Here is a 13011-nt window from a genome sequence, read left to right on the forward strand (position 1 = left end):
CAGGCCTGACACTAGCTCGTGCCATGAAGGGCCCAAGCCCCGCCTCCTAAGGCAGGATGGCGGCGCAGGGCGGCCCCTGGGCGGGTTAATGAGGCCGCGGCCCCGCCAGGAGCTGTCGGGTGGTTTCCACAGCAACGCCGGGCCCTTGACGCATCCCAGTCTCGTTCAGACCCGGGCACCTGGCCCCCCAGGAGCAGGACCCGGCTCGCGACCCCCGGGCTCTCGCTGCATTAAACTACAGAGGCGCAGACCAGCGTCCGTCAGGACTGACACTGAGCCCCACAGCCCCTATTCACCCTTGTCTGGGGGGAGGGGCGATACCCCCACTGGGACCCACGTGGCCAGGGGCTGCTGTAAGAGCAGCCTTTGATGGGGGCAAGCAGCACAGAGACAGTGCTGTGGGAACTCCCCCTAGCACTGGCTGCTATTTCCCCCTTCCCGTAGTTGACTACTCGCTAACATCCCTAGGGAAGGAGACTCTTCCAGACAAGACCAGAGCGGGACACCCACTCCCTCCCCCAGGCCAACTGCCCTTCCTGGCCTATGGCCCCTCTTGCAGGGGCTGCCCAGAGTCGGCACACCCCTCCCCAACCCACTGCAGGAGTGCTGTACTAAGAATGAGGTACAATGGCATGGAAAGCCTAGGCCTGAACAAACACAGAGCACATTTCCCCCATCCCCAATTTGATGGTCCGTTCTCCTTCAACTCCAGACTCACTGGGGCAGTACTCTTCATTCTGATCCAGATATGCACATTAGTTAGCACTGGTGCTAGCTGAAGCTATTTGCTAGTTGCTGTGCAACTAAGGTCAAGCATGTAGATCACCGTTTAGCATATTTTCAATCACAAAGGGTCAGTCTTTGCTCATTGATAAATCTGCTTTCACCAACTAGCTAACTTTTCCTGAACTGGATACTTATACCTAAAGGCTGGCGCGTTCTCACGCAAAAACTCTTTTGGGGAAGAGTTCTTCGGCAAAAGCTCTTGCGGAAGAGTTCTTCTGCAAAAACACTTCGGCTGCGTCTAGACTGGCATGATTTTGTGGAAATACTTTTAATGGAAACGTTTTTCTGTTAAAAGTATTTCCACAAAAGAGTGTCTAGATTGGCAAGGATGCTTTTGCGCAAAAAGTGCTTTTGCACAAAAGCACCCGTGCCAATCTAGATGCACTTTTGCGCAAGAAAGCTCCGATGGCTATTTTAGGTGGCTGTCTACACTGGCCCTGAGCGGGAGCGTGAAAGTATTTGCACAAGAAGCACTGATTTTGTACATTACAAAGTCAGTGCTCTTGCGCAAATTCAAGCGACCGGTGTAAACAGCTGGCAAGTTTTTGTGCAAAATCAGCTGCTTTTGCGCAAAATCTTGCCAGTCTAGACGTACCCTTCCAGAAGAAAGCGTCTACACTGGCTTGCGCAAGAGATGTGCTTTTGTGCAAGAGCATCCATGCCAGTGTAGATGCTCTCTTGCACAAGAAAGCTCTGATGGCCATTTTAACCATAGGGCTTTCTTGCACAAGAAATTCATGTTGCCTGTCTACACTGGCCTCTTCTGGAAGAGCTCTTGCGCAAGAGGGCTTAATCCTGAGCGAGAGCATCAGAGTTCTTGTGCAAAAAGTCCTGATTTTATACATTAGAACATCAGTTTACTTGTGCAAGAACATGCGGCCAGTGTAGATAGGCAGCAAGTTTTTGGGCAAGAGCAGCCGCTTTTGCACGAGATCGCGCCAATGTACACACAACCAAACTGTATTGTTAAATGTAACTAAATTTGGATTATTGTTGATTATGTGTTATATATACCTTGTGACTTCTAAAAGGAACTTTGTGGATCATCTAAGCCCTATACTCAGATGTAGACATTTTCTAACATTTGTAGTATATAAATTTTTAACATTAGCTTTAAAACATTTTCTAAATCTAACAAAACCCATATCTATCACTGTGTTCTATTCCACCTAAGGGATAGATTCAGTCCAAGATGTAGAATGGCTCCCAGTAAAAGTAAGGCTCGCCATTCCTTAAGCATCTGAGAGTACCCTCACACTAAGGGCACACCCTGAAAGCGATGTCAAGGGTGGTGGAGAAAAGCAGGATCAAGCCCACAGAGTATTAGTATTTAATTGTACAGACCATGGCTGGCCCTACCATGAGGCGAACTGAGGCGGTGGCCTCGGGTGCCAGACTGGAGGGGGGGGGAGGTGCGCCCCTAGGACCCAGAAGGTAGAAAATTGTGTCTGCTGCTGGTGCATATGTATTCTCTCTGCTCTAGATGCACAGAGATGGTGGCAGAGTAGAACAGGAAGAAGGCAGAATTGAGACCTTTCAAAGTTTTGGCCCAAGCGAGGGGACATGAGGAGCATCATTTGAGCTCCCTGCCTCAGGTGCCAAAATGTTGTGGGCCGGCCCTGGTACAGACAGATTGGCAGGATGAACAAATTCCTTCTATTTTAGAGCCAAGTTCATCCACAATGCCATGGAAAAATCAGGGACTGATCCAAGTTGTGCTGACTCCAGGCTCTAGCAGTTAGCTCTCCTTTGATGCTTCATTCTAATGAAAGCTCTCAACATAAGGCACTCAGCCAGTCATGCAATATTGGACATGGAACAAGAGGCCCTTTCTGACCCCCAGCAGACTTACAATCTAAAGCACACAGTTCAATGGAATAGAAAGGAACAACCTCTTGCCTAACTCTTCTTTCATCATTTCCCCCTTCTGCGAAATGGAGAGGTTTCTTGTGTCTCAGAGTCAGAAGGCTTATCAAAACACATCTTAAAAATGAAGCAAAATGCAGGAGTATGTAGCACTTTAAAGACTAACAAGATGGTTTATTAGATGATGAGCTTTCGTGGGCCAGACCCACTTCCTCAGATCAAATAGTGGAAGAAAATAGTCACAACCATATATACCAAAGGATACAATTAAAAAAATGAACACCTATGAAAAGGACAAATCACATTTCAGAACAGAAGGGGGATGTGAGGAGGGGGGGGGGGGAAGGAAGGTAAGTGTCTGTGTTAATGATATTAGAGGTGGGGAAAGTTAGATGTCTGTGAACTAATGGTATTAGATAATTGGGGAAGCTATCTTGGTAATGGGTAAGGTAGTTGGGGTCTTTGTTCAATCCCCCCTGGAGAGTGTTGAATTTTAACATGAATGACAGTTCAGAGGATTCCCTTTCAAGTGCAGATGTAAAAGGTCTTTGTAGCAGAATGCAGGTGGTTAAGTCGTTGAGACAGTGTCCTTTCTGGTTGAAATGGCAAGAAATAGTTTTTTCTTTGTGATCTTGTCTGATATCTGTTTTGTGGGCATTAATCCTTTGGCGAAGTGTCTGAGACATTTGTCCAATGTACATAGCAGACGGACACTTTCGGCACATGATAGCATAGATTATATATCTGGATGCGCAGGAATGTGTTCTTGATCTTATAACTTACTTGGTTAGGTCCAATAATGGTATCAGCAGAATGAATATGTGGACAAAGCTGGCAACGGGGTTTGTTGCAAGGGAAGGTACCAGGGTTGGTATTAGTGTGGTATGTCCTGTGGTTGTTAAGAACCATCTTGAGGTTGGGTGGTTGTCTATAGGAGACTATGGGTCTGTCTCCCAGAGCCTCTTAGGCTACGTCGACACTGGCCCCTTTTCCGGAAGGGGCATGTAAATTTCACGAGTCGTCGTAGGGAAATCCGCGGGGGATTTAAATATCCCCCGCGGCATTTAAATAAAAATGTCCGCCGCTTTTTTCCGGCTTTTAAAAAAGCCGGAAAAGAGCGTCTAGACTGGCCCCGATCCTCCGGAAAAAGCGCCCTTTTCCGGAGGCTCTTATTCCTACTTTGAAGTACAAATAAGAGCCTCCGGAAAAGGGCGCTTTTTCCGGAGGATAGGGGCCAGTATAGACGCTCTTTTCCGGCTTTTTTAAAAGCCGGAAAAAAGCGGCGGACATTTTTATTTAAATGCCGCGGGGGATATTTAAATCCCCCGCGGATTTCCCTATGACGACTGGTGAAATTTACATGCCCCTTCCGGAAAAGGGGCCAGTGTAGACGTAGCCTTAGAGTATGGTATCCTGTTCCAGTATAGGCTGTAGTTTATTGATAGGAAAGTTAGATGTCAGCAAGTCACCAGGTCCTGATGAAATGCATCCCAGGATACTCAAGGAGCTGATAGAGGAGGTATCTGAGCCTTTAGCTATGATTTCTGAAAAATCATGGCAGACAGGGGAGATTCCAGAAGACTGGAAAAGGGCAAATATTGTACCCATCTATAAAAAGGGGAATAAGAACAACCCAGGAAACTACAGACCGGTCAGTTTAACGTTTGTCCCAGGGAAGATAATGGAGCAGGTAATTAAGGAAATCCTATGCAAACACTTGGAAGGTAATAAAGTGATAGGGAATAGCCAGCATGGGTTTGTGAAGAACAAGTCATGCCAAACTAATCTGATAGCTTTCTTTGATAGGATAACGAGCCTTGTGGATAAGGGAGAAGCGGTGGATGTCATATACCTAGACTTTAGTAAGGCATTTGATACGGTCTCGCATGATATTCTTATTGATAAACTAGGCAAATATAACTTAGATAGGGCCACGATAAGGTGGGTGCATAATTGGCTGGATAACCGTAGTCAGAGAGTTGTTGTTAACAGTTCTAAATCCTGCTGGAAAGGGATAACAAGTGGAGTTCCTCAAGGGTCTGTTTTGGGACCCGTACTGTTCAATATCTTCATCAATGATGTAGATATTGGGATAGAGAGTACGCTTATTAAGTTTGTAGATGATACCAAACTGGGTGGGGTTGCAACTTCTTTGGAGGATAGGGACATAATTCAAAATGATCTTAGCAAGTTAGAGAAATGGTCAGAGGTAAACAGGATGAGGTTTAATAAAGAGAAATGCAAAGTGCTCCACTTAGGAAGGAACAATCAGTTCCATACATACAAGATGGGAAGCGACTGTCTAGGAAGGAGCATGGTGGAAAGGGATCTAGGGGTCATAGTGACTACAAGTTAAATATGAGTCAGCAGTGTGATGCTGTTGCAAAAAAAGAAAATATGATTCTAGGTTGTATCAACAGGTGTGTTGTAAGCAAAACTCGTGAAGTCATTCTGCCGCTCTACTCTGCACTAGTTAGGCCTCAGCTGGAGTACTGTGTCCAGTTCTGGGTGCCACATTTCAAGAAAGATGTGGAGAAATTGGAAAGGGTACAGAGAAGAGCGACAAGAATGATTAAAGGTTTAGAGAACATGATCTATTAAGCCAGGCTTCATGAACTGGGCGGCTACGTCTACACTGGCCCCTCTTCCGGAAGGGGCATGTAAATTTCACGAGTCGTCATAGGGAAATCCGCGGGGGATTTAAATATCCCCCGCGGCATTTAAATAAAAATGTCCGCCGCTTTTTTCCGGCTTTTAAAAAAGCCGGAAAAGAGCGTCTAGACTGGCCCCGATCCTCCGGAAAAAGTGCCCTTTTCCGGAGGGTCTTATTCCTACTTTGAATAAGACTTTGAAGTAGGAATAAGACCCTCCGGAAAAGGACACTTTTTCCGGAGGATCGGGGCCAGTCTAGACGCTCTTTTCCGGCTTTTTTAAAAGCCTGAAAAAAGCGGCGGACATTTTTATTTAAATGCCGCGGGGGATATTTAAATCCCCCGCGGATTTCCCTACGACGACTCGTGAAATTTACATGCCCCTTCCGGAAGAGGGGCCAGTGTAGACGTAGCCCGGCTTGTTTAGTTTGGAAAAAAGAAGATTAAGGGGGGACATGATAGCGGTTTTCAAATATCTGAAAGGGTGTCACAAGGAGGAAGGAGAAAATTTGTTCCTCTTGGTTTCTGAGGACAGGACAAGGAGTAATGGGCTTAAAGTGCAGCAGGGGAGATTTAGATTGGACATTAGGAAAAAATTCCTAACTGTCAGGGTGGTCAAATATTGGAATAAATTGCCAAGGGAGGTGGTGGAATCTCCCTCTCTGGAGATATTTAAGAACAGGTTAGATAGACATCTGTCAGGGATGGTGTAGACGGAGCTTGGTCCTGCCTTGAGGGCGGGGGGCTGGACTCAATGACGTCTCCAGGTCCCTTCCAGTCCTATTATTCTATGATTCTAAGTTGGGGGTTGTAGGTGATGACAAGTGGTGTTCTATTGTTGGTTTTCTTGGGTCTGTCTTGAAGTAGATGGTTTCTAGGTATTCGTCTGGCTTTTTCAATTTGCTTTTTTATTTCTCCGGGTGGGTAGTTGAGATTTATAAATGCTTGGTAGAGATCCTGAAGCTTCTGGTCTCTGTCAGTGGGATTAGAGCAGATGCGGTTGTATCAAAGGGCTTACCATTAGCTCACAGACATCTAACTTTCCCCACCTCTAATATCATTAACTCAAAGACACTTACCTTCCTTCCTCTCCCCCCCCCCCCCACATCCTCCTCCTGTTCTGAAATGCGATTTGCCCTTTTCATGTGTGTCATTTTTTTAATTGTATCCTTTGGTATATATGGTTGTGACTATTTTCTTCCACTATTTGATCTGAGGAAGTGGGTCTGGCCCACGAAAGCTCATCATCTAATAAACCATCTTGTTAGTCTTTAAAGTGCTACATTGTCCTGCATTTTACTTCAGCTACACCAGAGTAACACGGCTACATTTCTATTACTATCTTAAAAATGGTGACAACTACCATTAGAGTGAGTCTTTTTTTCTCTTGTTCCTCAGAACTGTGATAATTTGTGTGAAATAAAGAGTGTAGACATCCAGGGGACACCAGACACAGACTTTTTATTTTCTCTAGAAAAAAATCAGAATGTAGAGCTGAATTTACATAAGCCACCAGTGCATTGTGAATGACATTGATGGTGTGAAAAGTCATACTAAGTGAATGCATGGATCACCTGTAAACCAGTTGTAAAGTCCCAGTAGGAGAGGAAAAACAGATGAGCTGAGGGTGGTCTCCTTTCCTGAATTGGTTCAAAGTCCCTTTGACACTTGGATGTGTTTCCTGTTCTGCTTTCCCTCCCCAGGGCTTGAGGAAGAAGAGAAAGCTGCATGGAGTAGCTGGAATAACTCCCTCCCTCTGCCCCCCAATTTCATGTAGATTTCCTCAAGCCCCAAGGATCAGTTATTAGGATGATTAAAGTATTTTTACAGATATACAATTTATTATGCATAGGATATTTTTAAACAAACACATTCCCTCTCTCAGCAGTAGGGAGAAACCCAGAACATTTTCCACCCACACCAGACAGCTCCCTATGGAGTTCACTACATATGTGGACTGTGGTTCAATGTCAGAGCAGGACATATCAGCCAGTCCCACAGTCTTCTAGGGCCCTCACCAATACACTTTCTGGCTCCATGTATAACAGCTGGCATTAAGCTGGGCATTCCTCTGAAGCAGAAGAGAAGAGCAAAGCAGAGACATTTGGTTGTTTGCTGGAGAGGACCCCTTTACTATTACCACTGGCAGCCTCTTTGCCACCTGAGTTCCTTCTAAGCTCTAAAAGGCCTTTATCAGACACCTTGTCTTTCTGTTCCAACACTTTTAGTAGAGAAGATTCCTTGGCAACTCTACAGAATCAATCTACAATCTTCTGCTGCTTCCCCCTAAGTAGGGGACTGAGGGGCAGAGAGGAAGAATCTTACATTCTCCTAGGATAAGACTCCAGGTTTGTATCTGAGGTCTGGATATTGCATTACACTGGAGATCTCCTCTTCTGTGTTACCAACACTGCTGCAAATATGGGAGGGAAAGAAACAAGCTAAACAAAATTGCTGGTAACACATCAATATCTGATATACATTCAAAGAGGCGGGGGGAGGGGTGTCCACTAGAAACTGCATTTAAGTTACAAGCTGCAGTAGACCTGTCCTAAAGTGACTCAGACAAACCACTGCATCATCAGTTTCAAGCCAGCACTTGGAGACATAACACTTCCTTCCCAAGCCTCATTTTATTTGAAGAACATGATCAAACCCCACACAGAATTCAACTCAGCATTTCAGTGACATGCAGGCTGCTTTCTAAAACCTTTAAAAACAATTCCCTCCATGAAGCAATGGTAAATTGAGTTTCTCCTTCAGTGTCTTTCAGTGTAATATGCTGTCCCTACAATCATGATGATTGTGGCTGGCACAGTGCAAGTACGTGGATGAGTGTTTCTGGCTCTCTCTCAGTAGGCCTGGTATTAGTACATGTAAGGAGAAGGGAGCCAGTCAAGTGCTGTCTGTGTGTGGTTCTATAACACTTCCTGGGACTGCTAGATAGAGTGCGCTGATTGGTCACAGCCTGACACCGTCAGCTGGGAGAATGGTCCTTGTAAAGGTAAGGGTGTAAAGGACAAAAAGGAAAGGAAAATATCCAAATATCTAAAATGTCTTAAAACCAGAGTAGGTCAGCGTGGAGACAGAGTTTGCATACAATCTCTACGTCTGACACTGTGTATCTAAGTGGAGACTACGGAATAGGTTTCCAGTAGTTGTCACTGAATATTATGTTCACTTTAACACCAAACAGACTAAAAGCCATCATAGATCCTCTTGCTGGTATGGACTGTGGTATCCCTGGGAGCTGGACCTGAACAGGTATTGAGATCATCAAGTCTAGTCTCCTGCCCTCATGGCAGGACCAAGCTCCCTCTATACCACAGTTGAAATTAGCACAGCTTTTCAACCAGCTCTGGCCTAATATTTTCAAACTTATTTGAGGGCTGCTTAGTGGTAGCAGTATACAGCAGCTGGTCCTAGCTAGTTCCACAGTCCCCCCCCCCCCCCCCCCCCGCCAAAGTCAGAGGCAAAAGGCTGTGGGCTCAGAGAATAAAGTGCAAAATGCTCGTGTAAATAGCATGAATCAGAATGTGGAAGTGGATAAAGCAGTGGTAGCAGATTTGCTAGACCTTTCCCATAGTATACTATGGATATAAAGGAATTTCTCTACACACTAGGCCAGTGTTTCCCAATTTTATTTGGCCACAGAACCCCTACGGTTGCCTTAAAAAAAAAAGGGCCCCCACTGCATTTCATCAAGGAAAAAACCCCCAAAAAACCAAAACAGCCCTGCCGCCGCGTTTCGTCAAGCAAAACCAAAAAAAATCGCTACGAGTCCTGCTGCAAAACATAAAGGCTCTGTCGCATTGAAAGGTGGCGGGGGAGTGTTGGCTCCTCATGGAACCCTTGCTTTTGCTCGCGAAACCCCTGGGTTCCGCGGAGAACCAATTGGGAAACACTGCACTAGTTCATAGTGGCAGGAATTTCACTTGTATCTACGTGCCATGGTACTCTGGCGGGGGGGAGTGGAGGAGAGGAAGGAGAGGAGGGGAGAGAACATCTCTCTCCGGGTATGCCAATCAATAAGTTACACCTCTCCAGATGCTTGGCTGACCTTGCTCAGATAACAGCAGAAGAGTGTAGAATTCACCTCTAATGCAGGCATTTATAGCTGTGTGACTTTCACCTCCATGTTGAGGTACAAGCCAACATGAATGAGATCTTGACTATCACAATGTGAGACTGTGGAACCCCCTGCCTCCAACCGCCCTTTCTCCCAAGATATGCACAGGCACATCACACACAAGTATGACTTCCCCCTGCACAGCTGTGCACTTGTGCACCATGCTGGTGAGTGGGAGCATCGGGGCACTACAGTACAAGACTGAGAATACACAGGAAACAAAGCTTCTAAAATCACCCTGGTCAGGTGTGATTTCAGCAATGCAAGGTAGGTACAATGCATGGGAGTGGGAGATAATAAAAAATCATAAAACAAAGTCCATAAAACAAGGGGGCTTTGGGGGCTCTGTAAGAAGCCGCCACTGGTCTAAAGTTAGTCCTCGCTCTTGTGGGGAGAAGAGCATAAAAGTGAGTAAGGTGCCCGGACATGAAGCACTGTTGAATGGCCTCCATGGGCAAAGGAGTGCATTCCCACAAAGAGGTGGGCAGTGTTTCAGGGGTGGGGAGAAAGCCTAATGCAACCCCCTCTGGCTCACTGGCAGCATTATGGTGTGTACGCAGGAGGCGGCTGGAACTGGTTGATCACTTCATACTCTGCTGGGTAAGATTCATTCTCCTCCATCTCAGACAGGAGCTCCAGTGCCTGCTCTTCCTCCTCGGTTGGATAGTGTCGCAGCAGGTTGGCAGCAGTAGCGAGGATGGAGGCTCCGCCAGCTCCAGCAACCAGGTAAAAGCTGACAGCAAAGGTGACGTAGACCTGAGATCCATGGTACTTTTTGTGCTGTTGCTGTTGTGCAAGAATCAGCTCTGAAGCCCAGTAACAGAATCCAATCACTGTGGCACATTGCAAAACTGAAACACCATGGATAATATGAGAGAGAGAGAGGGGAGGGGGAGTCAGTGACCAAAGAGGAAGCAAATTATTCTCTGTTAGGTAAAAAGGAAAAAGATAAACCTCCCTGAAACCCCACGGGGGACCATCGTAAACAGAAATGCCAGATTTTCAGGGCCAGCCCTATGTCTCTGCACAGTAATGCACACAGGCACCATTTCTATAACTTGCACAGCATATGTGAGCAACCGGTGGAAGTGTTTGTCAATTAGAAGGGGGAAATGGACATGTGATAAAAGCCAAAGTAGGCTGGAAGAAATCATGGGCAATGTGGGCTTTAGGGAAAAGCTGAACATGCCCAGGAGTCAGGACTAGAGTGTTAAATTCCTAAATTCGTCACTCAGAAATGGAAGAGGGGACATGTAGGGCCAGCAGACAGGTTTATGTGAGTTACACACCTTTGCACTATGCCTTTGGCATATGTCCAGGACTGATTTGTAACAAGCCTGGTCAGTGTGAGCTGGAAAAAGAAAGCAAGCAGAGTCCCAAGAGCAAAGTGGGCACCTGTGTACACCCCTCCCAAGAGCAAAGTGGGCACCTGTGTACACCCCACCTGCTGTGTGTCACAACCCCCTACTACTGAAATCAATGTCAATTCCTCCTCTGCCTTGGGGGGAAGAGGAGCCTATGTTCTCTGTTCAGTCTGTCTGTACTAAAAACTCATGCCAAAAATGAAACACTCCAGCTCATCCCCATTTACAGACTAAAAATAAAGTTTGTCCCAGGTCTTCATTTCTCTCAGCTATAACTCTCACTTCTCAAGCTGAGCCGAGTCCTGCAGCCAAAGGCAGAACTCCAGCAATGCTCTGTGCTGACAGAAGAGGGGAAGATAAAGGCACATGAGCTCTGCAGTGGACAATGTTCCAAGTATCTGAGGAAAGCAGAGAAAACATCTTTGGATAGCAATGCTATGTTCTATTTGCTATGCTCTGAGGTATAGTTGGCTGAGGGCATAAAAGTGCCCACAGTAAGATACCAACTCATATGCCACCTGCCATAACCAGGCTCAGCAAGGTGCAAATGCCCTGGTAGTTACCTGTGAGAATGTGAGCAAAGGCATAACGTCGAGTGATCTTCAGTGCAGGGTGCTTGGGTCCAAAAACATCCAGCAGGAAAGCTGAAAGACTGCAGATTATTCCAAGGAAGCAGAAAGCAGCAATGACTCGGAGCAACAAAACAGTCTGTGGATTCATGCAGTAGTCTGAGAAGAGAAGACAGACTGTCAAAACCTCCAAATCAACTTGTTTCATGATGGAGCATCAAGAGCATCTCAGCTCATTCAGAGCTGACTTGGGCTTTTCTGAACAAAGTCATTTAACCTGCGGAGAATCGTCCTTCATCTATCAGGGCTTTATTTGGGGCATCTTCCCTGGGGGCTCTGCAGAGCACATTTCTACTGAAACATTCACACTTTGTCCAGACACCATAGTTCTGTCCCTCAGCCAACGCAGGAATGATCAGTTATCAAACATGGCTAACGAGCCCACCTGTCACACATCCCAAAAATATAAGCCCAGATGTTTTCTGCCTCTGCCCAATCACCCAGACCAAAGTTATTCCCACAAGCAAGCAATGGTGAAAGTGAGCTCTATACACATTTAGGGGCCAATCACAAGGTGCTGTGAAACCTCAATTCCTCCTGACTTTAGTGCGAGACATGGGTGCTCAGTGCTTTCGAGGTGCTTGGCACCCCATAGTTAGTGATTCTGTACCTTGTTTCTCCTAGGCTTGTGAAAGGCACTAATAAAACAAGAGATACAGGCCCAAACTAAGACACTGTCAGTAGCATCTATGTCAATATTCCAAAGTGTATTGCCTTTAAACTGCAACTGGTAGCCAGCCCAGTCAAATATTTCACTAGATGTTGTTATACTAATCAAACTGACTCAGGCTTTGGCTACACTTAAAAGTTTAAAGGGGAGCCATGACAGCTCTTTAAACTGAAAGTGTGGCCACAGCATGAGTGCTGGAAGAGAGGTCTCCCAGTACTCTATGTAAACCATCTCCGAGGGGAGTAGTCTGGTTCACAATGGCATTTCACAACACTGTAACTTTTTGCGCTCGCCATACATTTACACTGCTCCAAAGTGCCAGTGCAGAGTTAGCTTCAAACAAGACTGCAAGGTAGGGATGTAATAGTGTAGTCGATTACCTGACAAGCAAAAGCTTATAGGTTAATGCTATAGACTACATGCATCCCCCCCGCCCACCAGTAAATTTTTTAGCAGGCTCATCAGCAGCCTGGCTCAGTCCTGGCTCGCACCAGGTCCGGGACCTATCCTCGCAGCGACTCTGCATTTAAAGTGTATTAGGAGCCAAGAGGGCAGGCAGGCAGCCAGGTTCAGTACCGGGTCCAGGAGCTCAGCCCCCACCCTTCCCTAGACAGGGGCTGCTGCCACCCCGTGCAGCTGCCTCTGTATCAGAGGTAGCAGCATAGGGCAATAGGCAGCCAGTCCGTAAGGGGAGCTGGTTTTTAAACCGGCTCCCTCGCAGACCAGCTCTCACCTGGCACTCTGTGCTGCTGCCTCTGATACAGAGGTAGCAGTGCAGAGTGACAGGGGGCTCCTTAGGAGTGTGGCCGGAGTGCACTGGCTGCTGGCCGCACCCCCAGGGACTATAGAACAGTCAAGTAACTGATAAAAATTCATGACATTATTCAACTATTCAATTAACCGATATTTAACATCC

At 46.3% G+C, this 13011-nt stretch overlaps 1 protein-coding gene across 2 annotated transcripts in view; it reads right to left on the reverse strand.

The window, feature by feature from the left end:
• Positions 1-6747: 6747 nt before the first annotated feature.
• Positions 6748-13011, reverse strand: part of TMEM127 (transmembrane protein 127) — a 12106-nt gene continuing 5842 nt past the window's right edge. For both annotated transcript variants that reach the window (XM_075910771.1, XM_075910772.1), the window contains exons 3-4: positions 11360-11524; positions 6748-10283 (exon numbers count right to left, since the gene is read on the reverse strand). In XM_075910771.1, coding sequence (XP_075766886.1) covers positions 9976-10283; positions 11360-11524 — 473 coding nt within the window. In that variant the 3' untranslated portion in view covers positions 6748-9975. The remainder of the gene's footprint in view (positions 10284-11359; positions 11525-13011) is intronic.

The sequence above is a fragment of the Pelodiscus sinensis genome, chromosome 28 (assembly GCF_049634645.1).
Source record: "Pelodiscus sinensis isolate JC-2024 chromosome 28, ASM4963464v1, whole genome shotgun sequence".
In the NCBI taxonomy this organism is placed as follows: Eukaryota; Metazoa; Chordata; order Testudines; family Trionychidae; genus Pelodiscus; species Pelodiscus sinensis.